This window comes from Pithys albifrons, chromosome 1, assembly GCF_047495875.1.
Source record: "Pithys albifrons albifrons isolate INPA30051 chromosome 1, PitAlb_v1, whole genome shotgun sequence".
Taxonomy (NCBI): Eukaryota; Metazoa; Chordata; class Aves; order Passeriformes; family Thamnophilidae; genus Pithys; species Pithys albifrons.
Genome location: NC_092458.1, coordinates 122176845 through 122204776, shown reverse-complemented (window position 1 = coordinate 122204776; position 27932 = coordinate 122176845). Strand labels below are relative to the sequence as shown.

At 41.2% G+C, this 27932-nt stretch overlaps 1 protein-coding gene across 6 annotated transcripts in view; it reads right to left on the bottom strand.

Moving 5' to 3' along the window:
- Nucleotides 1–1678: 1678 nt before the first annotated feature.
- The window catches only part of PRDM15 (PR/SET domain 15), a 34720-nt gene continuing 8466 nt past the window's right edge, over nucleotides 1679–27932 (bottom strand). For 2 of the 6 annotated variants that reach the window (XM_071566528.1, XM_071566517.1), the window contains exons 3-25: nucleotides 27367–27460; nucleotides 25242–25395; nucleotides 24244–24496; nucleotides 22989–23111; nucleotides 20501–20599; nucleotides 19528–19752; nucleotides 18133–18268; nucleotides 16861–17042; nucleotides 16171–16265; nucleotides 15253–15340; nucleotides 13647–13814; nucleotides 12618–12712; nucleotides 11430–11561; nucleotides 10910–11044; nucleotides 8864–9027; nucleotides 8036–8115; nucleotides 7320–7439; nucleotides 6514–6645; nucleotides 5956–6039; nucleotides 5599–5774; nucleotides 4474–4554; nucleotides 3922–4134; nucleotides 1679–3447 (exon numbers count right to left, since the gene is read on the bottom strand). In XM_071566528.1, coding sequence (XP_071422629.1) covers nucleotides 2971–3447; nucleotides 3922–4134; nucleotides 4474–4554; nucleotides 5599–5774; nucleotides 5956–6039; nucleotides 6514–6645; nucleotides 7320–7439; nucleotides 8036–8115; nucleotides 8864–9027; nucleotides 10910–11044; nucleotides 11430–11561; nucleotides 12618–12712; nucleotides 13647–13814; nucleotides 15253–15340; nucleotides 16171–16265; nucleotides 16861–17042; nucleotides 18133–18268; nucleotides 19528–19752; nucleotides 20501–20599; nucleotides 22989–23111; nucleotides 24244–24496; nucleotides 25242–25395; nucleotides 27367–27460 — 3506 coding nt within the window. In that variant the 3' untranslated portion in view covers nucleotides 1679–2970. Of the gene's footprint in view, nucleotides 3448–3921; nucleotides 4135–4473; nucleotides 4555–5598; nucleotides 5775–5955; nucleotides 6040–6513; nucleotides 6646–7319; nucleotides 7440–8035; nucleotides 8116–8863; nucleotides 9028–10909; nucleotides 11045–11429; nucleotides 11562–12617; nucleotides 12713–13646; nucleotides 13815–15252; nucleotides 15341–16170; nucleotides 16266–16860; nucleotides 17043–18132; nucleotides 18269–19527; nucleotides 19753–20500; nucleotides 20600–22988; nucleotides 23112–24243; nucleotides 24497–25241; nucleotides 25396–27366; nucleotides 27461–27932 lie in introns of those variants that run through there. The other 4 variants (XM_071566547.1, XM_071566538.1, XM_071566557.1 and 1 more) reach the window with 4 other exon arrangements.

Genomic DNA, 27932 nt, shown 5'->3' with positions numbered 1-27932 from the left:
ACAAGACTACAGAAAACCAGGGGACCACATTAGGGTAAAGAGGTTTTGTAAAGCCAGAGAGGTCTCTAGTGGTCAATCCCCTCCATCTGTGATTCTTATCAAACAGGGAATCACATGTTAAAATGATGCAGGTTGATTCAACGCAGCATCAATGCTACTGTCAGTAGTATTAACATAGAGCAGGTGGATGCTACTAAGGCAAAAATCCTCTTCCACCCCTTAATCACCATTTACATATGTCTAAACAAAACTCTGATCTTGTAGAAATTCTATATGCAGCACTGTAATCCCTCTGTCTGTGTGTACATTTTTACATGTTAACCATCTTTTATTTACCACAACAACTCGACCTAGGACCTCTCCATTTGCTTTCCTTCCCCTTTTTCCCCCCTCTCCCCAAGTACCCTGTCAAAAGATAATGTGCCTTTACCAATGAGGCACCAAACACAGGGAGGAAAAAAAATTTCAAGTACATATACAGCATATTTCATAAATAAAACCTGCCTTCCTCTTGCCCAGTGGTTTGGTGTGAAAGGGAAGGAATTGTGGACAGGAAAGCTGAGGAGAACCTTAACTCAAGCCAGTTAAGAAATAATCTGGGAAGTGTACTTCTTGGGATACTGGGAGTCTAAAAACTTACAGGATCTCAGGGCATTGTGTGAAAAGTACCTGGCAAAGACAGAAGGGGGTAGGGAATGTAAAGTTCTCTCTCCCACACCACTAAGAGGTATTTTCTCTTTCTGATATGTATCCTTGCCCCACCTTATCCCCGCCGCCATGCAGACATTTTATAAACTTGTTGACATTTCCAAAAAAGTAGTTCTGCTCCTGTGACACACAAAATCTGCCACCAGAAGAAACCCCTTTCTTATTTATGTCCTGCACCTTTACACAGAGCCTGGCACAGTGAGGCTCTGGACACTGCTATGGCACCAAGAAAACCACTGGAGGTTCACTTTAATATCCAGACATTTATACTTTGGAAGAATTTGTTGTAGAGATCATAAGGCATCCTTTAGGGGTCAAGTAGTCCATGTTAATAGAGACTTTCAAATTTGATGTCACCCCTACTCATATTTTTGCTAATACATAGAACATTTTCATAAATATGATAGGCACAGACAGGATTTTTACAACCATCAATCCATCCTCACTGTCAAACACAGCAGCTGCTTTATCCTCAGCAAAAACCTCCAGCACAGTTCTGTGGCTCTGTCTGCTGCCCCAAAGGACCTTGTTTTTCAGCTGGAAGGGTAGATTTGCCTTTCAGGATTCCAGGCAGCAACATATATATATTTTTTTTAGTTTATTCCTTTTTGCTATCAGCTCATTTTTTTCTGTGGGAACAATACTATCTTCTTGACATGCAAAAGTCCAGACTGCACATCAATGGATGGAGAATGGAATGAGAGTGAAGTGTCAGCAAAGATGTCTTTGACCCAACCCACTATTTGTATCCCTGACAGTCATGCAAACCTTGCCCCTTATACACTGGGGCACACTGACTCCATGTGGCAGGACACAGAATATGCTTCAGACATTCCTTTTCCTTGCATTTCACACAGGCCTGTGGGTGTGGCTCTGGATTTTGGAAATAGTTTAGGAAACAGAAGGAATAGAATCCATATGTTATTTCTGTGAGACAGGGCAACATGGGGATGAAAAAATTAATGACTCATATTGATAACAGTGTTTTTCACACAAATATTCACCAGGAACACACAGTAAAGTACAAAGGCTATACATATATATATATGTATATATATAAAAAGAATGCATTCTCAAATGTTTATTACATGATGACATAAGTCTAATTGAAAAAAATTCACATCCTGAACTTGATCCAAGGGGACTGATTGCTCTTCAGGCCTATTAGCTAAAAGCAAGATTGAAAGAGCAGGTTTGAAAAATTACATAAAACTGTATCACACTTTTTCAGTTCGTTATTGGTTTGATTCAAACTTGACTAGAAGACCATAAAAGTTGCTTTAGCATCAGACCAGCTATCTGATTCAAGTAGCACTAACACTGTGTGATGGGTACAGGGTTCTTCCCATGACTAAAATGGAAACACTTTGTGAAATTGGTATATTTTCTTCCACACCACGCTCATGCCTACCCCAAAGCCCCACATTCCACCTACTTCACCAGTGTTGTTAGATACAAGACCTAAAGAAGATAAGAAACAAAGACAATTACTGTTTTGCCCACTTGTGTCTTCACATTTCAGTCTCTACCAGCTGACCACAAGTACATTCCACTCACTGTGAACCAGGTCTTCATATTTCACTTCCAGACTGGAAAGAAGTGACATGGTATGGCTGAAAGGTTTTGTACATCACAAGTGCTGTAATATTTCGGATTTCCCTGCTTTGGTTGAGGTGTATGATGATCACAGAATCATAGAACTGATTGGGTTGGAGAAGACCTCCTAGATCATCAAGTCCAACCCTTGGTCCAACTCCAATCCCTTTACCAGATCATGGCACTCAGTGCCACGGCCAATCTCAGTTTAAAAACCTCCAAGGATGGTGAATCCACCACCTCTCTGGGCAGCCCATTCCAATGCCTGATTACTCTCTCTGTAAAGAACTCTTTTCTGATCTCCAGCTTAAATTTCCCCTGGCAGAGCTTGCGCCCGTGCCCCCTTGTCCTATTGCACCTATTGATGCCCCTGTCAAATCTCAATCTTACTGCACAAGTGCAAGGGGATGCTGAATTTGTGGTGAGATTTTTTTCCTTTTTTTTTGTTTTTTTTTTTTAAGACAGTGCAAGGTCTAGAGGCAGCATGAGAATCTCAGCTCAGGGTGTCACAGGGAGCTACACCAATTTCACCTCACAATCTCACTGTATAAACATTTTCCCATCTCTGTTTGGTATCCAGCAAATTAGAAATTTTCCAAATGTCTGTGTGGTGGGGTTATTTTTGTCTCTGAGTACTGTCCATTTCAAAACTCTCCCAAGTATAAATTAGTAGCTGTACATCTGCTGCTGCTGCTCTGTCTGAACGGGCTGCTGCCCCGGCTGCTGCTGCGCTGCCGGCGCCTGTGGCTGCAGGACATCAGTCTGGGGCACTGACCTCCAGGCCAGGGGGTGCTGCTCTGAGATCTGGTTGCCCAGAGGAGCAATGGAGTTCACCAGGGTGGTCAGGTTTATAAAATGGGCCACGGACTGGGGGTTGGCTGCCTCTGGCTGCGGCTGGATCTGGATGTCGTTCTGGCGGTTGTGCAGCATGGCGGAGCTGCTGACGGTGTCGAAGGTGACGGTGAGGATGGAGTTGTCCAGCTGCAGCTGGCGCTCAGGGGCACTCAGGTGGCTCACAGCCACCGGCTGCAGGTTTGTGAACTGGGTTCCAGCTGCTGTTGTGATGGGGGTGACGGTGATGTTTGTGAGCCCCACGGAGCTGGAAGGGGCTGTGACGTTTGGGTCACCGAGGGTCACCACCACCTGGGGGAAAACACAAAGGTCACCACGACCTTATACCTTGCACCCATCAAATACTATCAAGGAAGACCAACTGAGGGGCTCACATGTTGCTGCTGCCAGTAGAAGAAGTCACACACAGAGGGGCACATAGAAAGCTTGGAATATAACAACTTCCACATAGAGAAATGAGATGGTAATGCGAGGGTGGGATACACAACATTCAAAACAAGCAGCCAAATTAAGTTTCATGCTTTTAATCACAGCTTCAGCTAGTTAGTGGTACCTGGCAAACAAGGAGATGGTAACACCAAAGGCAATGAAAACAAACATAAGGAGCTTACTCGGCAACTCCTTGATTTTTTTGAAGTCTCTATCCATCTTTGTAGTAAAACAATTTATCAAATCAGCACCAAATACTCCAATCACACTTTAGTGTTTGGAATTAGCCAAAAAGAAGGATTATCACTCTGAGCAATAACTGCTGCTGGAGCTCACCTGCTGGATGCTCTGTACAGCTGAATTAGTCTCATCTCCAACATTCCCTGTGAATTCACCTTCCTTCTCTGTGTATTCACTGAAGGCAGGGTCCTCAGGCACTTGAGCTTCCTCCTCCTCACCCGACTTTTGTTTTCGTTTCTGGCCACGTTTAGGAGTCTTTATATGCTGTTTCCCTTCTGGTAACTCGCCCTGTTCCAAGGCTAATTCCGGCTGGAGCAACACATTTCCAAACAAAACATCAAGTCCTTTTGCTTAGTGAAGTTCCAAGTAAGAGCCAATCACCTGAAGCTGTTTTACTGTCAGTTCTCAAGCAAAGAAACAAACTTTAGCAAAAACCTGATTGTGGGGAATGAGACCTCACCCTGTAATTACTTGTATTTTACCAGCACACCTGTTATACAACCAAGCAGATCAAGAACCTGCAGCTGCTTGGACATGTTACACTGGGGCTGACTCTGAGAAAGCACATTCCTCACCCATAGCCTATGCTCAGCTATGTTATGTACCAAAAATGTCCCCACCTCACCCTCCAGCAGGCCTGGAATTTACCTGAACAATCCCAATTGAAGAGGCATCAATGGTAGTTGTCTCTGGCAGCTGCTCTAAATCATCAATCCTCACTGAAAGGATCTGCAGACAAAGAGGTATCAGCTGGTGAACTGCAGTCAAACAATAGAGCATCTCCCTAATAAATCCTGTCACACAGCAAAAATGATGTGATCTAATATTTTACACATATCACTTAATATAAGAGTGGTAACCATGGCTTTTTTTTTCTAAATCACCTTTTCACATAAAATCTTCTCATTCTCACTGCAAAAAAACCCAACAGACAAATATGTTTATTTTCATACTCTAGTCAGAACACAACACCCTGGGAAGTGATGAATTATATAGAAAACAACGTGTTTGAAAAAAAATACTATGTCCTACTTCATTATTTTCAGCTGAATCTACACATCTCACCTCATCAAAGAATAGAGCATTTTAATCCCCAAATCAATAAAGCACTTTGCTGACTTCCTTCACAGTCATCATGATAAAACAGCAAAGCAACAATAATAATAAATTGGTATTTTAAGAATAAAAAGCCTCAAAGGGAATGGACATGCCCTAGTCAAACCTAAACAAGAAATGTTGAGGAGAAACACAATAGCTATTCAGAAAATTAGAACACCAAAAAACCCCTGTTAGGGTCAGGCAAAACATCCCTCTAATCCAGATTCTCTCCAGTCAGCATTCATCTTTAATACTGAGAATAATTTTGTACCATCAGCAGATGCTGCCACCACCTCTCTATTCACCACTTCTTTCAGATCATTTCTGAATACTTGAGAACACAATGGGGAAAAAAGAATCCATTATACTCAGCAATGGATGAAGACAAAACATGAAAAAACATACATTTAAACTGAGGCAGAAAAAGAAAAGGTGTTAAATAATCAGAAGAACTTCATTTTTAGGGACTGGCAATCAGGTATGTTTACTACGAAAGCGTAACACAGTGAAATGCTGATCATGTCTCATAGACACTACCTAAAATTGGCCCCAAAAGAGCAGAATAAGAGGAGAGATAAGAAAAATTAATTCCTTTCAAGTCACTGAAGGCCATAAACATTCTTTAAAAAAAACCAAACCAAACAACCCCACAGTCCAACTGCCAAACTAACTCACCTCTGGATGTTTACGCCTCATATGCCGACTCATGGAGGCTCTGGTAGAAACCTTTGTCCCACACAGTTGACAGCTCTGGGCTTCCACCTTATCATGAGTGAGCTGGATGTGCTTCTGCAGCATGTAATCAGTGACATACTTCTTATCACAGACTGAACATGTCCACTGTTTTCCTACTGGTGGCAGATGGAAGGAAACCCAAGAGATGAGTATCGTATTGTCAACACCTCAACAACAGGAACTATTTATGTTTGGTGACAGGATGTGCTACACCAGTTCCAAGACTGGTAAATCTAAAGCAAGTCTAGGAACAACATTAAGATATTGTTGTTGGATACTGTTTTTTAGAGGGTTTACCTGTATGAATCAGCTTGTGAGTCTCCATTGTATTTCTCTCACTGAATGTCTTGCCACAGAGTTCACACATGAAATCTTTGATTCCTGCATGAAGAGCACATTTAGCATCTGTCAAAGCAGCCTAAGGTATGTGGGACAATTCAGAATCTCATATTACTGACATTAAAAACACATAAAAACACAGCCAAACAAGTAGAAGCAGCCCAGCTTCATCAGCTCTTTTCATCTAAGCCATGGCACCATATAAATCCAAGAGAAACTGATGTGGGAGGTAAAATTTTGTTTTGGGAAATGAGAACCTGAAGACTAACTTAAAACAAAGCCAACACTCTGGAGCTACCCTGGACACCACTCTCAAAAAAGCAAAACTTGAGACCAACTAGACTGTATCTCTCAATTATACAACAGGTGGTTTTGGCTGAGAAGAGAACAAAATCTCACTTTTCAAAAAGCAGAATATGCACGTTTTGCTAGTTTTCCTGACACACTCTGACTGTTCTAGGTAAGAGTTCCCTTAGGAAGCATTAACTGATTCAGTGGCACTTTTGGAGTCCTCACCTGTGTGTCTTTTGTAATGCTTCAGCATATTGACCTTCTGTGCAAATTTTCGGTGGCATTCCTTGCACTCATATTCCTTAATCCCTTTGTGGAGTTTCATGTGGTGACGAAGTGCGTGTTTTGTCTTCATTCCTGTGAGACAAAAGGTACAGCAGGACAGTTACTCCATTGCTCCCACCTTCAGAGAACTCAGGATGATCATGTTGTTGCCAAGAGCCCTAAGTTTATATTTGCTGTAAGTCCACAGTTGCATATTTTGAATTGTTTATGTACAGTGCACATTATCATTATTATTTTAATTCCAGGAAAAAGCTCTGGAAATCATCTGAGTAACCACTGAGGAAGAAGCAGAACAGCAGGGACAAACAAGGACAAAGCATCATTAGAGGTGTCAGAGTTGCTACTGCCTTCCACTAAAATACCAATTCAGATTTGTTAAAGTTATAACAAGAGCAATTAAAAAAGTCAAAGCAACTTTGACACTTAAGGCTCTTACAGAGAGAAACTGCTTGATTCTTAAGCCTGTAAACAAGTTTAGAATGAAAAAAAGCAATTTGCATTCACTTTTTTTCTGCATTAGAAGCCAGTCAGGTATGTTATAAAAATCAGTGTTTTCTTAAACTGCATAATATTAGACCTAGTTTATGTAACTATAAGGTTCTAATTAATACAGTTTCTACCTCTCAAAAATGCAGGATTTATAGCACTCCCAGACCTTCCCAATATTCTAAGAATGGAAGTTTTAATTCAGATATTCACCTGCTATTCAGTATCACAATTAATGGAAAACAAGGCATCAGACATACCTTTGCCACATTCTGCACACAAGTATTCTCGGATATTATCATGGACTCGCATATGTTCTTTTAACATGTCTTTCCTAGCAAATGATTTGCCACATTGCTCACAAGCATGACTTTTTACACCTTAAAAATAAATTTAAAAGACAACATAAACAAAAAAAATGTTAATGAAAAATGTGCTTCTCCTAAAAATTGACTAAAGTGATGACTAAAGAGGGCACAGAGCCCCCCTGTGCTGTCAATCACATCTTTCATGCATATTGTAGCCCAAACTAAATAGAAGACTTTGGAGAGAGAGAAAAGTTTTTGTATGAGATCTGAAAAAGAAAAAGGTAAAGCCTGAGGTAGGAAAATACTGAGTAGCGTGAAATAGTAATGAGCTGTTAAAAATGATTTTGCAGTAGCAGTTTTCAGCCTGTGTAATGGTGAGAAGGTGGCATGGATAAGGATTTGGGGAAGTACAGAATACAGAATTAGGAGAATCCTGCAACATATTAACTAGGAATTTGGATTGTATGCTCAGATCAAATCTCATTAATACTACTTGTCTTAGAAAACTAGTCTACCCTAAAGCAAAAATATAACATTTATCTGATTGTAACTTACAGTAAAACCCCATCATTTATTTCCTCCAGCCAAAAACAAAAATAAAGGCAGGCACTGGCAATAGAAATGTCTTTTTAGTATTGATAATTATAAAAAAACCACAACATTTTTACCTGTATGTATAAGCTTATGTCTTTCCAGATTTCCTATACTGTTAAAAATCCTTCCACAGATTTCACATGGATGGATATATCTGAAACCAAAGAGACCAAAAACTGTGATTCTTTTGTTGAGATAGAGGTGGTTTTCAAGCATCTCTGTCAGTAACTGTGTTTCATTTGCTAGTACTAATTACTATAACAATTCCTTAAAACATGAATGTATTTTTAAAAGGGGCCTTAAGAAACCCCTAAGTAAATTGCAAGCTTGGAGCAGCCTGGCACTGCTATTCACTCAAGTAATAGCTTTTAAAAAATACTTATTAAAATCATTGATTTGTACTTTGAAAAATCCAAACTGGGAGTCTGTTGACTAATCATCCGTGTGAAGTCAACCACCAATGATATGTACTCACCAGTGTATCACACCAGTGAAATGTATTTCGGGGTTTAATAAACATTTTAACACCCTTTATACAGTTTTCAGGTATTGCAGTACAGCCCAATTACACCCAATATGCCGAGCTGGAAGGGAGGCACAAGGTCCAACTGCTGGTCCTGCACAGAACCATCTCCAAGAGTCACACCATGGGCTTGAGAGTATTGTCCAAACACTTTTTGAGCTCTGTCAGGCTTGGTGCTGTGACCCCTGCCCTGGGGAGCCTGTTCAAGGTCCAACCACCCTCTGAGGGAAGAACCTTCTTCGAATATACAACCTAACCCTGCCCTGACACAACTTCAGGCCATTCCTACAGGTCCTGGTCGCTAGTTCTCTAAAAGCACCAGGTGGCAGAGCCACTTTAACTCCAAGATGGTTCCTCTCATCAGTACCCCATGTCTTACTTCTGCACGTTGGGGTCAGGCAGGTTCTCGCGGTGGATGACCATGTGCGCGTGGTACGTCGCCTTCAGGGCGAACCGCCGGTTGCAGATGCTACAGCCATAGCCCTTCTCCTTGTGCACGTCCATGATGTGCTTCAGGTACTCCTTCCCTCTGCCAAAAGTCAGCTGGGGAAGGAAATAATAGTGAATGAAAGGGGGAAAAAGTCCTTGGGCACAGCAATGAGCTGGGAATGCATTGCCAGGATTGCAAGTCAGTGCGAGTCAATGTGAATATCCTGTGTGTCACTTAAATATCCTCTGTGTCACTTAAATATCCTGTGTACCACTAGGTGAAAAATCTGAGAAAGCTGGACTTAGGCCTGAAGCCCTTCTGTTGCAAGCACACTGCTACAAGACATCAGTTTGCTGCTACAGAAAAATGAAGAATGAGCAATTCAGATCTATGTGGGATCCTGTGAGACTGAAGCCAGCCTGCACAAACCCTGTGACACTTAGCTATCAGCTGAGAAGCAGCAAGGAGCACTGCTGCTGCTAGGTGGTAGGGAGGAGGTTACTCCCTAGGAATTCACACAGTAGGTTCTCACAGGGATCTGCAGGTGCTTGAAAACACAGAGGATGAGATGATATAAACATTGGACTTGTGAGATATGGGTTATAACCAATTAAAGTTTGTGGCTTGATGGTGTGAGGTTCAAACTTAGCCAATGGTGTGTATCTTAAGCCTTATATAAACCGTGTGTGGTGTATAATAAATTGGCATTCACTCGATCACATTGGGCTGTGTGTGATGTCCAGTTCCTCCACCGTACATTTATTTCTTTATCAGTTCATTTGGAAAACCTGACTGAAATGGTGTCTCCACTTTTTACACTGCACAAAAGCAGGACCCCAAATTATTCCTGCACTGAGGAAGAGCCTTGAAGAAAGCCAAGTTTACTTCCACAACTGGTCCCTTATATAACTATTTACTTTACAAACACCTGCAAAAGCACTAAAAACCCCCAGCTTCCAAAAAGAGCTTTCTGATTTAAATAGCCCACTTGCCCTCACTTGGAGGAACAGAATTTTATGTAGTTTATGTGCCCATGAAGTGTCAGGCAGTAAAATTAGCATATTTAAAGCAACCAAGTGATTAACTGCTGTGATAGCACACCTTCTTTTGCTTACTGGCAATAAGCTTAAAATCAATTTTCACTTTATACCAGTTCACAGATAAGAACAGAAACTCAAGTATTATTACCTCCAGGTTACAAAATGTAGCTACTAAGGTAAGAACTTTCACCACATTAAGTGTGGATTGTGAAATAAGCTCTGATTTCCAGGGGTCAAGTCAGTGGCTTAACTACCAGAACTCCCTCATCCCTTAGTCAGTTCAGCCAATTTTGCTGTTCTCACTTTTATTTTTGCATCCCACCTGCCCCAGCACAGTAAAGGCACAGAATCCAAATGGGATTTAAGGATCCTGTTATTTCTTTACAAAATGACAAAAGCCATGCAGGAAGAGTTTTAAAAAGTCTTCTCTCAGCTGACAACTAAGTAAACTACATTCCAGCAGTACTTCCAACACTACTCTGTAGTAATAGAGCAGGCCAAGAATAAGCAGTCACACTGAGTATGAGCAGCAGTCCTAATCCTCCAGGTTGGATAGCCACCACAGCACCATCTGATCTCAGCAAAAGTTATCAATTTGTGGACTGTATCATTCAGAAATGCTGTAATGATTTTATAATTTGCACATATTTAAAGGTAGTGTGAGATCTGAATGTGCCTTTATTAATTCTTCCTCCAGATTTGCTTTTTTCCTTCCACACAGGTAAGCAAATGTATCTGTATTGAAGTGTTTTAGCATCCACCTTGCTGAACATCATCTAAAGTCTTATGGAATAGCATCACTTCACAGGTTAGAGGTAACAAGCACTGCAGACCTGTGCACTGGCCTTCTCTTTGAAAACCCTTAATGTTATTTAATATTCTGAATGACTTATAGACATCTCCACTCTCCCATCCCCATCCCAAAACAAGTTAATTTGAAAGTATTTAAAGCTACCTGGCACCTTTTGCAGCTATACTTGTGAGGCTCAGAATCTGCACTTTCATCAGAGTTGTCATCATTTTCCTCTGATGAGATTCCAATTTTACCAATGAACTCTTCTCTCTGGTGATCATCCATTAGGGCTATGTCCTGTGTAGAGTGAGAAAAGAAAATTCTGTTTTGAGAGATTAAACTTCTTCAAAAGGTAAGGCCTTGTCACCTTTTGTTACCATGCAGACTGCCTTGCAATAACAATTGCTGTAATATCATTTATTTAAAATATTCTCCTGCTGCATTCAGTCTAAGTCAACAAAGTTCCTCTGTCCATGACTATTAATCATATTAAATTTTTTTCTGTGTACATTACTTTAATGTGAAGAGACTCAACTGGTACAGTGTTACATCTATAAAAGCATCTTTATGAAAATAACCACTGAGTGATACAATTCCCTTTTAATTCAATTCCTTACAATTCAGTGATCAGCTAATTATGTCAAAACAATCTGACTTTTCTAATTAAATATTAACACAATACCTTAAAATGGACATGAATATGATCTCTCAACACATCCACCCTGAAAAATTTACGTCCACAGATTTCACAAGTGTATTTCTTGTCTCCATGTGTTAGAAGGTGTTTGTTCATGTTGCTCCTACATGAAAATACCTAGAAGAAAAGAAAAAGAAAGGAAGAGGGTTTGGATCACAGTCAGCAGGGCTAGAACAGAATATATTTACTGCCTTTTTGATTCATTCTGGCCAGAAACAGGTATGATTTCCTGTTAGCCAGCCAGCAGGCTACCTCAGAAACTGCTGGCATGGCAAAATCCAGGGGCACAGTTCCAAGGAAACTGGCCATTCATCAGAGTGGGCTTCCAAAAGAGCTGCAGCAGAATTACATAGCGTAGAATTAGGAATATTTAGAGTGTCTTTGGAACCATGAATGTTCCACCTATCTATAAAAAGCTATATCCACAAAATCTACCTTGATTGATGTGCAGCACATCCAAAGCATCAAAATCAGGTTTACACAGCAACTTAAAGTGTTGTTCAAGTACATTTTGCACCATGAATCATTAAACATTTATGAAATCACTAGCTAAACCCACAGTTTCTGTGCTAAGAGCAACTTAAGATCATCAGTGCTAAACACCCAAATGCTGTGAGTATGCCCTGAGTTCACTTTGATTCCTAATGGACAATGATTCCCAGTGCACAGAGACAACTCCAGCTGTTTACATTCCTGTTTATAGGAAAAACTCCACTCTAAATAACATAAGCCATGAGATTTCTCTGACACATGTGACACTCAACATTGTGCTACAGTCCTGAGAAAAGTTTAGCTGGAACTTTAGTTCTGTTCTTTGTCCTACCAACTCCCACCATCATAGTGGGCTTGGATATATCATGGAGCTATGACTGTTTAAAGAGGAATAACTTGACTGACTCCACAGACTCCCTCAGCAGCCTGTTCCAGTGCTCTACCAACCTCCATGGAAAGAAGTTCTTCCTCAGAAGATGAGGTGGAACTTCTTGTGTTTCAGTTTAGCCATCGCTCCTGATCCTGTCCCTGGGAACCACCAAAAGGAGTCTGGCACAACCCTTTTGGCATCCTTTGGAGATACTTGTGTGTGTTCCTGAGATCCCCTCTCAAGTCTTCTCTTCTCTAGACTAAACCATGGTGTCCTTGGAGCTGCAGTGCATTCCTGGCACACACACCTACCTTCCCACACACGGGGCATCCTGAAGGCTCCTTCTTGTAGCGAACCATGTTCTCCGTGCTGTGCTCAAAGTCTTCTCTCTTCACACGCCTCACCCCTTAACAGAACAGTCCCCATCAAAAAAACAAAACAAAACAATAAACCATGGTTTTCCACTCCAATCTGCATGCCCTCTCAGGGGAGTACTGGAAAAAGAGTGAAACACTGGGAAGGGCCTCAGTGCAGGATTTAATTGGTAATAAAAGGGTGGTTTCTAAATTAAAACAGTGTCTAAACGTAAAATCAGTTTCTCACAGTGATGTATTATGGCTTACTGGTGTTACACCAACTGTAAAGTGTCTGAAAACAGACATTTGTTGTCAGCACCAGGAAAACAGGCAAATCTAATAGGCCTTGGTACTTCTGTGAAATATCTGGCCCAGAAACTTCCCCTCACTAAGAAAAGGGAGAGAAGGGAGAGACAACAATCCAGCATCAGCCTTAATGCTTGAGATTTTGAACAGCAAACTCTCATAATCTTATTTTCAAATATTCTTGTTTGAACGATAACATCCCACAGCATTCCATTAATACTATATTTATATAGCAATCACTTTCAGCTGTATGTGGCAAGTTAATTCTCTGCCTTCAGATTTTGAAGTTACCACACAGTTTTTCAAAAAAGGAAGAATTCCAAAAAGGAAAAAGATGTAATTAAAATCAGCTAGTCTAAACTGCTGCATAATAAGCCAAGCAGCCTTCACATGGCTGCTAGAAGCACTGGATTCAATCACATGAGGCTGAAAAAGCACAGCACATCTCCTAGAAAGTTTTTCATAGAATTAAACAACTCCCCTCCAGGATCCATTACTATTATTTTTAATAAATGTCATATTTTGCTGAGACTTGCTACTCTGGATCAGGCAACTGACAATAAAACAAAAGGACAGCTGCCATTCAGAAGAATCTAATGCACATAATCATTTCCTTAACTGTCCCACCTCTACTGCTGTTTTGAGAGTAATAATTAGGTTGATCTGCAGTAAATTTACCTTCCAAGTGTCTTCTTTGATGGTCTAGCATGACATCCTTCCTGTAGAACATCTTATTGCAGATTTCACATGCAAACTTCTTATCCCCATGCTTTTTCTTGTGTTTTGAAAGATTGCTGTTTGTAGAAAAGAATCTGAAACACATCTCACACTGGAATGTCTTGTCATCTGTAAGCAAGAGAAATCATGCAGCTCTTTACAGATGGGAAGAGGTTTTGGATGTTTGTGAGACAGGCAGTTGTTTTGGTCATCTTTATATGGACTGAGGAGGGAAATGCAAAAGCATGTGTGTTTAATTTTTCTTTTTCAAAGGCAAAAGCCTATCTATGATGCTAACCTGAACATGGAACCTGTAGCTTCCTCATATGGGCTATTTCCACTGTGGTCTAGCACATGTTAGGTTTGGGAGTGGATTCTGTTGTAACTGATTCAAAGATTTAGTAAAATTGATTTGGTAAAAAAAGATCTGGTAAAATCACTAAACATACAGCAAAACAGCATCACAGCTGAGTCTAAGCCCCAGCATATTTCTGCCAGCACTGGCTCCTGACACCAGCCAGTACAGAATACTCCAGAAGAAAGTACAAAATCTCAAAATATACCATCCCATGACAATAGACCTATAGGCATTTGTTTTGTAGTCAGTAGTTGAGACTCTTCTTGGAACACAAAATCATGGTCTTGTAGATGGAATCTGCCAGTGCTGAAGCAATCACAAAGTAGTTACAGTTTGATGCCTTGAAGAATAGAGAAAACTTTGACCTCTTCAGTCAAATGTGTGACTCAATGATTTTGGAGGTCTTTTCCAACCTTAATGGTTCTGTGCTTCTATTCTACCAAAAATGGCTGCTTGTATTGGTCACCTCAGAGAGAAAATGAGCTGTTGTGCTTGAGTAAACAGAATCCTGAGGTTACTTGGCATTACTTTCTATTCTGCATATGACTGAGGTTTCACACAAACTCACTCTGAAAGGAAATGAGAAACTCTGCTTTGAATGGTGCTCTAAGGGGCAATTACCTGGGGAATACTGGACTGACAATTATTGCGGGTCCATTTTCTAAGCATAAGATCACTCAGCATAAATAATGTGAGTAACCACAAGGGATGGCTATGGGACACAAGGACAGGTTCTAGTAATACTAATTAAAAATATCTAGGGACTACTCCTAGTATAAAGCATGAAAAAGCTGAATAATTCCAGAAAACTACAGCCATCATTAGTACTGGCCCCCCTTCCAGTTCCTCTGTTTCAGAGGAATGAGGTGAAACTTTGTTTCAGGAAAGAATATTAAGCAGAGATGGTGACAGGTAATCTGTGATATACAAATGAAATAACAGTGAGGATATTCGGTGAGCAGGAGATACTAAACAAAGCAATACCTAGCTGGACATGTTGCTCTACAAATTATTGGTTACACTTTTCTTATTAAAAAAACCCTTTTTTTTTTAGGGAAGAAGGGCAGGTTGTTTCTTGTGATGATGATGATAAAAACAATAAATCCCTACTCCCCCCTTCTGTAGTTTCTATGCTGAGACTGATTTGGGGACATCTCCCCAAAATGGAGTAGACATATCAGAGGAACTGGAACAGTTGTCCATTCTCACCTGTCCTGCAGTTGTGGAATTCCAGTGCACTCTCTATCCGAAAGGCCTTTTCACACGTGGTGCACTTGTACCTGTACTCACTGTCAACCTGAGGATTGCAAACAGCACGTGGTGAAGTGAGGGAAAATCAAAGATAGGTCTGACAGGGAAATTCTAAATCTCAACTACTTTTTCTGCTTTCTGTCTTTTTCAACTTTTCTTTCCTAGAGAAGACTTTAAAATACACATTGATGCAAAATTCTGATGCTACATCATCCTGCCATGTTCCTACATCTGAGTTATTAAATACCATATACTTGCTGTGTGCACGTAACAGTCTTCCTGATAACCCCCAGTCCAACACAGAGACAGAATATTTGGGAAGTAAGATATGATCTGACTCATCCTCCAGAACAGATGGCAGCAATCTGAGAACTAAGGACATTGATGCCAAGCAGAAATGGAAGTATTCATTAATAAGTTGCCATTACAGGTATGCTTAATATTTCTATGACAGCAGCACCAAGGAGCAGAGTTCACACTCTTGACCCACAGTTCACACATTAAAGGACACTATAGGTGGGTATAAATGAAAAACACAAGCAAACAAAAATGGAGCAGACCTATAAAATCAAGTTTGATTTCACCTCTAGATCATGCAGGTCTAGCTAACTCCAGCTTGTCCTGCTGTAACTGATGTCTGAAGGCAACTTTCTATTGGAAATCTGGGTATGGAAAAGGGCTTGTATACTCAAAAGCATGTGCACATTTTGCAAATTCATCAAGCAGAAGATGTTACCTCTCCCTGTCAGTCTTGTCTCACTCCCATGGGATCCCTGCCCACATGGAACAGTCCCAAGCTGCCCAGTTGGCACCTGGAATCTCACTGTATCTTTCCTCCCAACCTCAGCAAGAGCCCAAGGAGTCATTTCCACTCACTTCATTCCTGCTGTGCTTGTATGAAACGTGCTGCTTCAAGCTCTCCTTCCTGCTGAAAAGCTTGGCACATTCCTCACATTTAAACAGTTTGTCACCTGAGGAGATCAATCAAGATAAAGGAAAAGCAGTCAGTGATTGATAATCAACTCCAAGCAAGACAGGGGAAACCAAAGCACTAATGCAAACAAACAGGCTAGTAATGAAAAACAGTAATTCAGGAGATCTAAATAGTGGATTTTAACCTTTTCAAACAATTTTGTTTAGCTCCCCCACCCTTTTTCAGTGATTATTTTTCATGGAACCCTCAGAATAGGACACAGAGCTCTGGAACTGCAGATCACAAGTGAGGAAGCACTCAGCTGACATTTACACAGCTGTGAAAGTGGGGGTGATATATTCCATATTTAAAGGCAAGAATAGTTTTGGAACAAACACTGCATCCTTGCCCTCACTTAAAAGATGCATTTCATTCAAATTTTAAATACTGCAACTTTCAACTGTTATCTTGTAATGCTTTGGTGTGCATAACCAAATGAGATTCCTACAGAGAGTTAAAGGAAAGAAGAAAGAAAAAGTAGTTCTCCTGTGGTTATGTATCCCAGTACCTAAAAGTAGTCCAGCTCTTTTACTCAGAGGTGGAACCAACAACAGATGGAATGAACCCCCAAGTGAGGCAAAGAGCAAACCCACCATGGGAACGGATGTGCCTGCTGAGGTTGCTGCTGTTCTGGAAGATCTTACTGCAGATACTGCACTGATAGACTCGCTTGTGCTCCCCAAGCTGCTTTATCAGCTTCCGCCGAATTCCGTGTCTACTGGAGAGAATTAAACTTCTTTTGAGGGACATGGTGTTTTGGTGATGAGCAAACCTACTGGATCAGAGAAAAAGGCAGGGACTGAAAGGTATCCCACAGGTTGCAAGAGAGTTCCACCAGCTGGCAGAAGCTAGAGGAGTGTTATGCTCAGCTCCTGGCAGGAGGGAGGGAGCCTGGATGGAGCTTCCTCAAAGCCAAGGTGTCCCCCCGGGCCACCCCCTGGAATCAGCAGATGCCAGAGTGTGTCTCACTCCAAATTATCTTCACCCAGCATGAACAAGGCAAAAAGCAGCAGAGATTCTCTTTGCAGGCCCCCTCAGAGGAACACAAAGGATCTGTTCTGCTCGTCATCTGAAAACATCAGCCCTATTTCAGCTTGGGAGCCTTGGCAGTTCCCATGCAAAAGGCATCTCCAAGCAGCAGCACTGTGCTATTTCCCAGCATAACAACACTCTGAAATGCATTTTGGATGCCTCTGTGTCTGCTGAGGAGTTCAATATATACCATTACTTACTAGCTAATTTTGAAAAAGCAAGTGCTTTATTATACCAAAAAAGAACCTCCAAAGGCCAATTTTACCAAGACAAAAAGACACAAAAGAATCTAAATTATTCAAATTATACTTAAGAGTCCTGCTGACGTTCTGTTATACTGAAGTTTTCCCCTCTCACTGCTCTAAATCTGAAGTATCACTCAAAAACCAACATTAAGTAATTCACAAGTTAAGATGACAATCAAGACTGAATAATAATAATAATCATGGTTAGCATATTGGTCTTTTTAGGCAAAAATCTCTTTGCCTGTCTAATCACCATTCAATGGGAGCATTCAATGGGAGTAATATTTCACCTTGCAGCTGCAGGAGGCTTTTGGAATCACACTGAATAAAAGCAGTAATGTGATGGAAAATGAAATTCTTATTTATGTTCCAAAATTCTGCCACCAACATCACACCACCTTCCAGTGCACAGGCCATCTCTGTGGAACTCACAGTCAGCTCTTGTAGCAGCAGCAGCAGCAGCAGCATCACACAATTTTATGCTGATAAAAAAGAGCATCTGTGGGCCCAGAATTGGAGCAGAACTGTTACATGCTACATAATCTTAACTAAACATAAAGAGGAAATTCTGCACCCCAGAACACTTACTTTGTCACTGAACTGATGCTATTTGTGGTGCTAGGCATCTTTCCTAAAACCAGATCCATGATCCTCTCTTCTGCAGCTGGAGGCAGAGCTACTTCTTCTGGAGGGACCTCAGCTGGAACGTCAGCCACATGTTCCCCTGCAAACACACCCCAGAAACACAGCGTTAATGTGGATAATCAGAAGTAAAGCCTCAAATGTAGAATTTGGAATGAGATGTGGCACTGAACACATAAATTATCCACAAACATGTTTATAAAATCATAAAACAGTGTGGCTTGGAAGGGACTTTTATAAGATATCTAGACCAACCCCCCCTGCCACAGGCAGGAACATCTCTCACCAGACCAGCTTGCTCAGAGCCCTGTCCAAACTGCCCTTAAATGTTTCCAGGGATGGGCCATCCATCACCTCTCTGAGCAACCCACTCCAGTGTTTCAGCACCCTCATTGTAAAAAACTTCTTCCTTAGATCTAATCTAAACTGACCCTCTCTTAGTTTAAAGACATTCCCCCTTGTCCTGTCACACCAGGCTCTGCTAAAAGGTCTGTCCCATCTTTCTTATAGGAATTCTTTAGGCACTGGAAGGGGCTCTCAAGGTCTCCCTGGAGCCTTCTCTTCTCCAGGCTGAACAAGGCCAACTCTCTCAGCCTGTCTTCACAGGAGAGGTCTTTGTGGACTCCTCTGCACCCAATCCAACAGATCCATGTCCTTCCTGTGCTGAAGACCCAATCTGGATGCAGCACTCCAGGTAGGGTCTCATGAGGGCAGAGCAGAGGGTCAGAATCCCTTCCCTCGAGGGCAGCCCAGGACGTGGGTGGTTTTGGAGCTGCCAGCACATGTTGCTGGCTCATGTCCAGCCTCTCTCCCATGTCCCTCTTGGCTGAGCTGCTCTCAATCCCTTCACCCCCCAGCCTGGATTGATACCAGCACTTTGCACTTGGCCTTGTTGAGCCTCATGGAATTCCCAAATGTTATTTGTCAATGAAAAATGAGGGATTGCTAACAAGCCAATCAAAAGACAGAGTAAGTGGCTACTGAATGGCAAGTAAGATGCAGCCAGTATCTTGTAGGGAGGTACAACTTCTTACCTTTCCAACCTATTACTAAAGGATCAGTTGACTATGCATCATGAAATTTCCTACTAGCACTTCCCTTCAAGGAATATAATGCCCTGAAGGTCGAGACCTTAAGGTTGAGAGGAAGGTATCATTCAGGGTAGACAAGGCCCTCAGAGATAATTAACAGAGTTTGTAAATTGTCTGATTTAGCAATCTGACTAAAAACCTCCACCTTGTCTCTGTGCTACTTTTCAGGCCTTCTTGAGAAGGCATTGATACAGATGTATGAGTGGATACATTGCTTAACATTTTCTCATTTTCTCAAATCCTGTTTTACCTGCAGGATCTTTCTCTTCATCAACGACAAGAGGTGTTTCTGCTTTTGCTGTTTTGGCCTTTCTTCCCCTCCTGGCCTTTCTCCTGGCGTCTGTGCTGGCACTGGCTGCATCACTTGGCACTGGCTGGTCCGTGGGGGGAGCTTCTGCTGCTTTCTCTGCCACAGCATCGTTTGGGCTGGGCTGGGGGACACCTTTGGCTTGTTCCAGGTGACTCAGCAAGTGCTCTGGGTGGGTGGGAAAGAACAAGGGAGTAAGAAGGAAAGAAACTCTCATGAAATACTGAGAGTACTGGTGCCAGCTGAAGCCCATCTATCAGATGCATCTCAGTTTGCAGAGACTGACCCCAAATGATTTCAAAAGCAGTCCCAATACCTTCCTAAATAAATGCATGTAATTTCTTAAACATTGAAACAATTACAGGGACATTTTTTTAAAGAGATTTGTTAGATATCAGTGTAAGAAAGGTTGTGCTCACTAATAACAGTTTTTCTAAATGCTGAAGTTATTCAGGGGCCTAAAGCCCCTTTTCAAAAATGATTCATCAAATAGTGGGAACTTCTAAATATTTTAAGTTCTTTTGAAAGCTTCATGAAATAGATGCAAACAAAATGCTGAAAAAAAATGCATTTCATTACCTTTACATTAATACCAGACAGACAATATCACAAAGTATAAGCTGGCATCACTGGCCTTACACACTGTTCATCAGCTCCCCATCCTTGATCCTTCTTCTAGACAACAGTTTTATTTGTTTTAGATTCAACATTACAGTTGTTTGCCCAAAGACTGACCACTCACATCCAAAATATCACTGTGTTACCTTCCCCACCACCCTTTTTCTTGAAGAAACACAAAAAACTAAAACTTTATCTTACTGCATCATGGATGGTGCAGGGCTTCACAGCTCTGGAACAGCAGAATTCTGCTGATGATTCTCAGTATTCTCTCTCATGAATTTCTAACACTTCTTACCTGTCAGCAGCTGAGGCTCTTGGAAAGCAGATGAACACACTTTACATGTCCATTGGTTGGGCTTTGCTTCTGCAGCTCCACTGCCTTCTGGAGTGTTCACTAAATCACAACAAGAAGAAATACTGAAAAGCTTTGAAAACGGGGAAGTGATAAATCCCTGTAGCTTTGTTTATCTTGCAGTATCTCCCTGAGTATCACAGGTTACAATTTAATCAGCAAAAGGCCCATGGGGGCAGCTGGGACCACTTCAGGAATTTCCAAACATGAACATTTGAAACATCAGAAGATACTAAATGATGCCAGGAGAGAGTATAAGTGCCCTTGTAAAGTCCTGAGCCTTCCTTTACTACTTTCTAAAGAACTGTGATTACCAAAGGCACAATATAAAGCAATTTTAGCACGTTTAAAACTGGATTTACCAGTGCTCTTCTGGGTCAGCTGAGGAGAGCAGCAGGAAAAGCCTTTTTGCTCTCTGGGAAGAGCACTGCAGAATAGTAACATTTGGATTAATGGAAGTAAGGGTGAGGACAGTGGAAACCTGGGTTTGAGCAGTTCCATTAATCAAATGTGCTATGAAACCACCACATTAATGTTTTAATGTTTTGTCAGCTCAGGACAGATGGAGAAAATAAAGAAGAAATTAGGGGGAAATGGAACTGGAGTGAAAAAAGAAAAAAAGAGGAAGAGGAAAACGATTACTCTGCTCACAGTCCATGGTATTTTAGTCCATCAATAATGTGCCTGAATTTGTCAAGAGGATCCAATAAATCTGGACCAAGTCAGAGAATTTTTTTTGGCACCCACAAATCTGAATACTCCAGTGTACAAGACTCCCCTAGAGGAGGAGGAGAACTCTCAAGTTTGGGTAAGTGAATGGCAGCACAGGGAATTCAAATTGTGCCTCTGTTTCTGCCACAGGTTTCCTGGATGACCATTAGCAGGTCAATTCATCTCTCTCTGCCTGAGGACCTCATCTGTATGGGACAATAAAGTTCTTCACCCTTTTCAGTTTTGGCTCTTAAGAGGCAGAGCTTGTTCCCTGCTCCAAGTTATGTTCAACATTATGTACTAGAGAGATGTGATCTCATCCTTGCTGTAATAAATAAATAAAAGATGACCAGACAATACAGCAACAGAAACTCCTTCCTCACAGGCTACACAAAGAACTTGTTGAGAGCTCTGTCCAGGAGGACAAAACCACCAAACCTAAACCCCAAGCTTCTGCATAACTGAATTTTCCCTGACTCTGCACTTCCCTTGTTCCTCAGCCACCTCATATAAACCCAGAAACTCTACTTGTGCACTGGTTTGTCAGGAAGTCAGGCCCTGTTTAAGTTTCCATTTCCTTCCAGGTCAGCTGCAGGGCAAAGTGGTTTACTTGGAACCACAGATCTGTCAGTTGGCAACTGCTTTGTATGACTTGAGGCAAAGAGTCAGAATAGAAAGAAGAGTATTTTGTTTAGGAAGCACCAAAACACGACATCAGTGGAAACACTTTAGGGTGCCCAAAACAAAACAGGCAGCATTTTGTTTCTATTGAGGTTGGACTTTCAGAAGCAGGATGAAGGATGTAGGAGGAGATACTCAAATTCTTCATAGTCCCCCACCCCATAAAAATCATTAATGCCAAACTGAGAGACAACTCTCCAGTCAACTTCATTTTTTAGCTGTGACAGTATCCATGATAAACAAATGGATCTTCTGATGAATTGCTGTGTACAGGTCTGCAACAACTCTCCTCCTGGCTACTGTTGGTATTAATATGAAAAATTTAGGAAAGTGTCCTTTTAAAGAAGAGACCCCAAATGGTTTCTTTTAATCTTGATCTCCACACTATGTACTTTGATTGCACTTTTTGACACGGAAATTTGTGTTAAATGGGTTCTTAATTTCATTGTTCCACTTATCAAAGATTCATAATGAATCTTTGGGACAGAGTTCCTATGACACCACTAGATATTTCAGCCATATGTTCTTTGCCAAGAGTGTTTGTACTGCTTATAAGTTTATTTAAATTTGAGTTCCTGTAATCCAGAACAGTCTGAACTCTAATAGGTTTCTGGTATTATTGTAATTTGGGGATGGGCAGTATTCTTGTCATTTCTGAACACCACTGTTCTTACATCTATCAACCATCTCATGTTTTCTTCTAGAACCTGATCATTTGAACTGTTACACTTTGCACAGAGTCTGAAGATTTTCTTTAGGATTGTCCCTACCCAACACCAACCACTTCCAAAGCCAGGAACAGTTGTGTTTTTCACAAAAATCACCTGCCTAAACGTTTATTGCCCCCTCTCTTTTTAACTTGCCTATGTATTTTAATCACTGTGCCAGTGAAAATTAAAAGAAAAATCCAGACTTTCAAATCCTTTCTAAACTAATATTTGCTGTAAGATATATAATGGTGTATAAATACAGAAGTGTTACACCTAAGAGCTCTATAGACCTGTTCTCTTCCTCTTAAAAACACTGTAATTTTGCCTACCTGCTGGATCAGCTGCTGATATGCTGGACTTCTTTGTTTTTTTATGGGGTAAGACAGCAGATGAAGGTTTTGAAGAGACTTTATTTCCCTCTCTATCAGATTCCATCACTGCCAAGCATGTATCTGTGAAGAGGAAAAACAGTTGATCTTCTTTACTTTCCAGACCCTGGGACTCTCTTTTCTGTGCTGAGAGCAGTAACCATAGTCAAAAAGCTTTACTTTATAACATGCCTGCAAAATATCATTCTCATGTAAAATTTTAACCAGGACATCCTTACACCTGAATCTCATGCAAGTGTGTCAATATTCTGGAGTGTACAGTGAAAGTGCTGAACAGAGAGAGCAGGACCTACTTAAACAGTATTTTTAAATACTTGTATCATGCAAAAATATATGAACAGGTTAAATTAAAGAGGAAAAAGATGAAACTTCTCAATACCAACCAGAAACATCTCATCATTCAGAAGCCTGTTAACTGCATTAATTCAGCTGTAGCACTCGAGACTCTGCTTATGATGAAGATCAGCCATAAAGCTGATGGCAATGGCCTCTCCCCAAGCATTTGTCACCCCAAATTATACTCAGCACAGCAGTAATACCATTCAGGGAACACACCCAGCTCCAGAGCAGGAAGAAAACGCCCTTGCAATGCTAAAGGATCATGCCTTTCAGCTGCAGAGATGTAAAAGTAGGAGAAAACAAAGAGGCAGAGAAACAAGAGACTTCTGGTAATTCTGATTCTAAAAAATCTGCTGCCTTTCTTTCCGATGCACAAACAGTCATGTGGATCTTGTTCTAGTGGGAACCATGTCTTAAGATAAATGTAGTTTTTTAGAACTGTGTAACAGTTCTGTGCAAAACCAAAACACTTTCACTGCAACTGAAGAAAAATGGCTCTCAGAAAATCTGCATATATGTATAGATTTCCCTGATGCTTGAGTTCCTTTGCTCTTCTACTCAGAAAAACAGAAATGTTTTTGATGCAACCACAAACTCTTCAGTTAAGAACTATTTATCCAGTTTGTTCACTCTGAAGAGGCTCAATCATCAACTAGGCCATCTGTTTGCAAAAACCTGGCTGTGTCACAATGAAAAATCTGTGCTTTCTTTCTGGCAGGGCACCCCTGGATGCAGGTTAGCCTGACTCAGGGGCAGAGCCTACTGGATAAACAGCCCTGTCAGCTACCACAGCAAGGGACTGTCAGTCCCTGTCAGCACTGGGCCCTTAGGAAGGAAGAAAGGCCCCCACACATACCATTGGCAACACTAGTGACCTGCTTCAGCACTGGCTTTTCCATTTTTTTGGCGTAAAAAGCTGCATACCACACTCGCAGCTCAGTCCCTGGGGGGATGTCCTGGCAGGTGGTGAAGTAAATGTCATTGTCATGCTGGAAGGCAGTTAAGTTTTGATGCTCATACTCCGTGGCTGGTCGCACCATCATCATCCAGTTGCAATCATCCTCATTTGTGGTGTCAAAATACACCAGGGGCCCATCCTTCTGGAACACCTACCATGCAAACACAAAGTTAAGAAAAAATTTTTATATCCTGCTTTTGCAATGGCTTCTTTACATCAGAGACAAAGCAAGCCTCAATTCTTGCATCAGGCATGCTTCATTTATCAGTCACACCTTCAGATGAGTAAGTCTGTCACAGACTCCTAGGGGCAGGATGGGAAAAACCTGAACTTCCACCCTGAGAATTCTTGCTACAGTCACCAGTTTCTCAAAAAATGACTGGATACAGGAGAACGGAGGGGAATTCAAACAGCACAGTGTGACACACCCATCAGACCAAGCCACATTTCTAAATCTTTACCCCTGGGTTAGGTATTAGTAAAAACTAAGGCTGAATTCAATTTTTAATGTAGCATTTTTCCTGCCAAAACTGGTCAAGAGAGGAATAAAAACAAATGCAAGGCAGAAAAACCCCCAACTTATTCTGCATGTTCCATTAACCTAAACAATCAAATTAAAGAGACTCATTAACTGCCACAGTTGTCCCTCTTGTATCATCACATGCAGAAGGTGAAAGTTTTGCTGACTGTATCTCTCATAAGGATGTTCCCTTCAAATAAATAAAATGAGCCTCTAGTTTGGTTCTTCTGTACCTTGCCCAGAGAATGTTTGTTTAGCTCATATGTTACACCTAAAAGATGTTCCAGACACACTTTTTTCCATAATTTTATATAGCATTAATTCATCACAGGTAAAACTGACTCCTTGTTACTGCTTTTCATGTGCTGTGTCTTACCTTAAGGGGAAATTCTGATTCTTTTTCCAGCTTGAGAACTCTCTTGCATTCAAATGGGCCAAACTGGGTGCGCTTCACTAGCTGGGTCAGAGCAAACACTCCCTCAGTCCCATCTTCCAGTTGTCTTATCTCCAGATTAGAAGGCAGAGATGACCTAAAAATTGAAGAGAGAATTGAGAAAAAAAAATGAAGAGAGAATTGAGGAAAAAAAAGGTTACACATGAGACAACACTGCAGGAACCCAAGAAATAAAGAAGTCAGCATGTTTTTCTCCAACCTCTGGTAACAGCAGTTCTCTGATGAACACACACTAACTTCTGTGAAGATTTATAATCAGAGGAGAACAACTACCAGCAGTGGAGAGACAGTGAAGTTCAGGAGATGTTTCTCAACACTTCTTTTCTAACCTTTATGGTTTATCCATTTTATCTTTTCATTAGGGCACAGGAAACAACAATTGTGGTTAAGCAACTAGACTGTTTTTTAAGAGATTCATATCCACTTTGTGGTTAAACTTGCCCTCAACCTCAGACAACTCACTCTCTCAGCTACAGTTCCCAGATGTAAAATAAAGGCTGCCATTATATTCCTCTTTTCTCTTCTTATCTTACCTGATTTCAGATGTAAACTCTTCAGGAAAATAAATACATTTTTCTGTAACACAGTCTATTTTAAATTCTGCTTTCAAATCTATTGTCCAGTAGTCCAAACTTCCACTAGATAAAACTTGGTATTTGCATGTCAAAAAAAAGACTGAAAACCAGTGCATGCACTACATCTGCAAACATTCACAGTTGGAAATCCTGGACACAATGGTAATTTTCCACCATACAAGTAAATAAGAGCATTGAATTGCAAGGAAAGAGAACACAGATAAAAGGCAAGAAATAATAGTTCAACTTGTCACTGAATGTGTGTAGCACAGGCTGGAGACTGACTGCACTGCCCAGTGTCTGTGTAGAAGAAAAGCATCCCCATCCCCAGTTTCTATTATTCCTGTTTCAAAATCGCCCTCAAGAACAAAGCATCTCTGGTGCCAAGCTGTTAACCTTTGCAACTGCTGCTGGACATCATCCCTGGCAGGTTTCCAGGCACCAGAAGGTGGTGCCTTGCAGGAGCCACAGGGAAGTTCCTTTTCTGGGAAAGCCCAGAAAACCAGTGACAGCTCCCACAGAGGTGCAGTCAGGGCACAGAGTGGGACACCAGGAGCATCCTGCCCAGGCACAGAAGGGTTATGGCACCCACATGGCACATCCAGCACATCCAATATTTGTTACAAAATGATCCTGGGAATACACAGGATGGCCTACATAGGCAGCATGTGCCAGACTTACTGCCCACGTGCCCATGTTTTCTGCCTGTGACTTCCCAAGAGGAAATAGGGAAGTCTTAAGCACATTATATAATCCATGAAGCCATTTGAACTCCATTTGAACTCTCTTCCCTTTTTGGATTTGTACTACATCTTCACAATAGTTGGTTCCTTTTTTAGCCTTACACTTTACATCTTAATAAGAATTTTGCTGACAACGCCTGCTTGTCTTTCTCTGTAAAAATCACTACTCAGTCTTGTTTTCTCCCAAATAGATTCAGTCTATTTGTTTCTTTTGGCAAACATGAGCATTTCTGCTGTGCTGTCACAGATTTTCTGACAGAACTATGACCCCTAATCATTCCTAAAGACTCCCAATAATGAGAACAACTTGTTTTGCTTCTAAGTGGAGGAAAAACAGAGTTCATACCAAGCAGGAGGACAGAACATGAATGAGAAATCCTCACACACTTCTCTGAAACTAATCCAGTGCATCTGAGGAGGGGAAAAAGTGGCAGGTACTCCACCAAGACAGAAGTCATCACCCCATCTGGCCCTACCTGACCTTTTGCCAGAACCCTCTGCAAAGGAACCAAATCCTGATGAGCAGCAAGTTATTTTTTTTGGCTTCAATTCAGTACAGCACTCAAGTGTGTGCATCAATTTTTCTATTTAATCATGGCCATGTGCTTTCCATAAATTTGTGTAGTCCACTGGGACTTTGCTTTCCAGCTGTCAGTGACATCCATTAGACAGCTTTAAAGGACTACCATGGGTGTTGGGTTTGACAGGATTAACAGAAACATTCCTTACCTTGCCCTGCTCAAGACAAAGGAGTCTTTGACTGTCACCACCGGGCCCAGCTCAGGACACTCTGAATCGTGGTACTGTCCACAGTCCTCACACCCTGCAAGGAAGCAGAGAGAAAAGGTTGATAAAAACACTTCTGTAAGACAGTTGCCTCCTTCTTCCAAGCAAAACCTGGCAGCAGGCAAAATACATACATAGAGATGTTTATTTATACATAGATGTTTATTTATATTGCTTAAAAGAACATGAATAATTGACCACTGAGTTGATAGCTGCCATCTGCATAGGTGAGATAACACACACTGTGATCAGTGCTATCAGAAGACAATTGTTTAAATTCTCTCTCAAAGGAGAAGAAGTACCTTACATCCACAGTAAATATTCTGCTTAAAGATGGCATTATTCTTCAGATAAAGTGCTGCAACATGTAGCAGCTAAAGAAAACCACCTTCCCCAGAACCCACGTTTTCAGAAACAGCTTGGGTAATGTGGTGTTTTCAGTGACAGGAGGCATAAACCCCATACCAGAACTGGCACAGACCTCAGTGTGTTTTGGGAGCCCAGCTCTG